At 38.8% G+C, this 1,640-nt stretch overlaps 1 protein-coding gene across 1 annotated transcript in view; it reads right to left on the bottom strand.

Annotated features, from left to right (window-relative positions):
• NCAPG (non-SMC condensin I complex subunit G) overlaps positions 1–1,640 on the bottom strand; it is a 110,135-nt gene that overhangs the window by 65,355 nt on the left and 43,140 nt on the right. The window contains exon 5 of the mRNA XM_007957363.2: positions 863–947. Within this exon, the coding sequence (XP_007955554.2) occupies positions 863–947 (85 nt within the window). The remainder of the gene's footprint in view (positions 1–862; positions 948–1,640) is intronic.

The following is a 1,640-nucleotide window of genomic DNA, read 5'->3' as shown; positions in this document are numbered from 1 at the left end:
GACTATGGCTCCTAGCTGCCCTTCAGGTCTGGAATTGAACCCACACCTGTGGTTTCCAGCCAAACAAAAGACAGGCATATTAGTTGAACATTTACCTCAAGTAAATACACTCCTTGGAGAGAACAATCATGGGAGAAAGAAGGGCTGCTTATGCACAGGGAGACAGCTCAGGGGGCAGGAGGCCATGAAAGGACAGACATAGGGAAGAGGTAACTATGGGGAAGAAGTGGGAGGGGAGCTGTTGCACTGTGGTAACTTTGCCATGAGACAAAGTATATGTGAACTGCTGTATGGAAAGTGAATTTACTCTGTAAATCTTCACCTAAATCACAATATATTAAAAAAGAAAAGAAAAAGAAAAAGAGTTGAGAGGTTGGAAGGTGTCCTGATTGACGGACACCCTACCCTCCTGAGCTGTTCATATTACTTCCAAGTTGATCCTGATCCTGAATTGTAACCTGTTACTTCCCAAATAAACTCCATAATTGGGAATATGGTTTGTAAATTGTGTGTGGACATTGCAACAAATTACCAGACCCAGCAGAGAAGTGGAGTGCTGTGGGGAAGTGTGGTGTGTACGGTTGGAGAATGGAGATATATTTACCCTTCCCCTCACAGGAATCAGCTTGGGGCTGACGGTGATTATCCTCCCACCTTGTGAAGTCAGAGGACCTCTGATGCCACCATTTCACACTGTCCCTTTCAAGTAACAAAATCTTTAACCCCAGGAAATGTTTTCAATACCATATACACCAACATAGATTTTGCCAGGTTATGGAAATGATAGGTTTACTCCACCTAATTTAGGATACTTGTTTCTTAAAACATGTAAGTGTGACTTAAAAATCTATAAATATCTCACCTGATCTGTCATTAAGACCTTGTTGAAGGAGCAGGACTCTCTGAGCAATGGACAGGGCTCTCATATGAACCTTTTCAGCCAAAACCTTAAATAAATAATAAAAAAAAGATAGTTATTAAATCCAAGACAATTTAAAGATTTCATAACTAGCAATATATCCTTTACCTACTTAGAAAACTACCCAGGCTCTGAATAACAAATTAATATATGGTAATACATTTGATGCAATAAAATTCGACCTAAATGACTTATACTTTCCATAAAATTTCTCAATTTTAGAAATCTTTATTATGTGCCAAATATTTTTCAAAAGTTCTTTAAGAATTTGGCTTTTTGTATTTTAAGAATATGCCTACACAACAGAGGCAGAAGGGTCAGCAATAGAGGCAGGAAATGGAATGTGTGGCTAATTGTCTCCAAAAACAACTTCATTTGCCATGAGATCAAAAGAAATGGATGGTACCTGACTCAGTACTGCAGATTTTGATGAGATTCTTCAGAATAATACTGATCAAAATGAGGAAGATGCAGAAGAGAATTTCAAATTCTCATGGAAGCCAGACTTTCTAGACCTGTGGATGCTAGAGGAACCCTTGAAATTATTGCTGTGAGAACTCTAGAACTCAAACCAGAAACATCTCCTGAACTCTTTTTGACCCCTCTCCCCTCCTCTGTCCTCCCTGGTAACCAACAAAGAAAGTTTCCTTCTATGTATAAACCTTTCCTTGACTTCTTACAATAGCAGACTAATACAATATTTGTCCTACTGTGACTGACT

This window comes from Orycteropus afer, unplaced genomic scaffold (genome assembly GCF_000298275.1).
Source record: "Orycteropus afer afer isolate SDZICR_OR568_19922 unplaced genomic scaffold, OryAfe1.0 scaffold00733, whole genome shotgun sequence".
Taxonomy (NCBI): Eukaryota; Metazoa; Chordata; class Mammalia; order Tubulidentata; family Orycteropodidae; genus Orycteropus; species Orycteropus afer.
The sequence above is the reverse complement of the archived record's forward strand: the minus strand, read 5'-3'. Positions and strand labels throughout refer to the sequence as shown.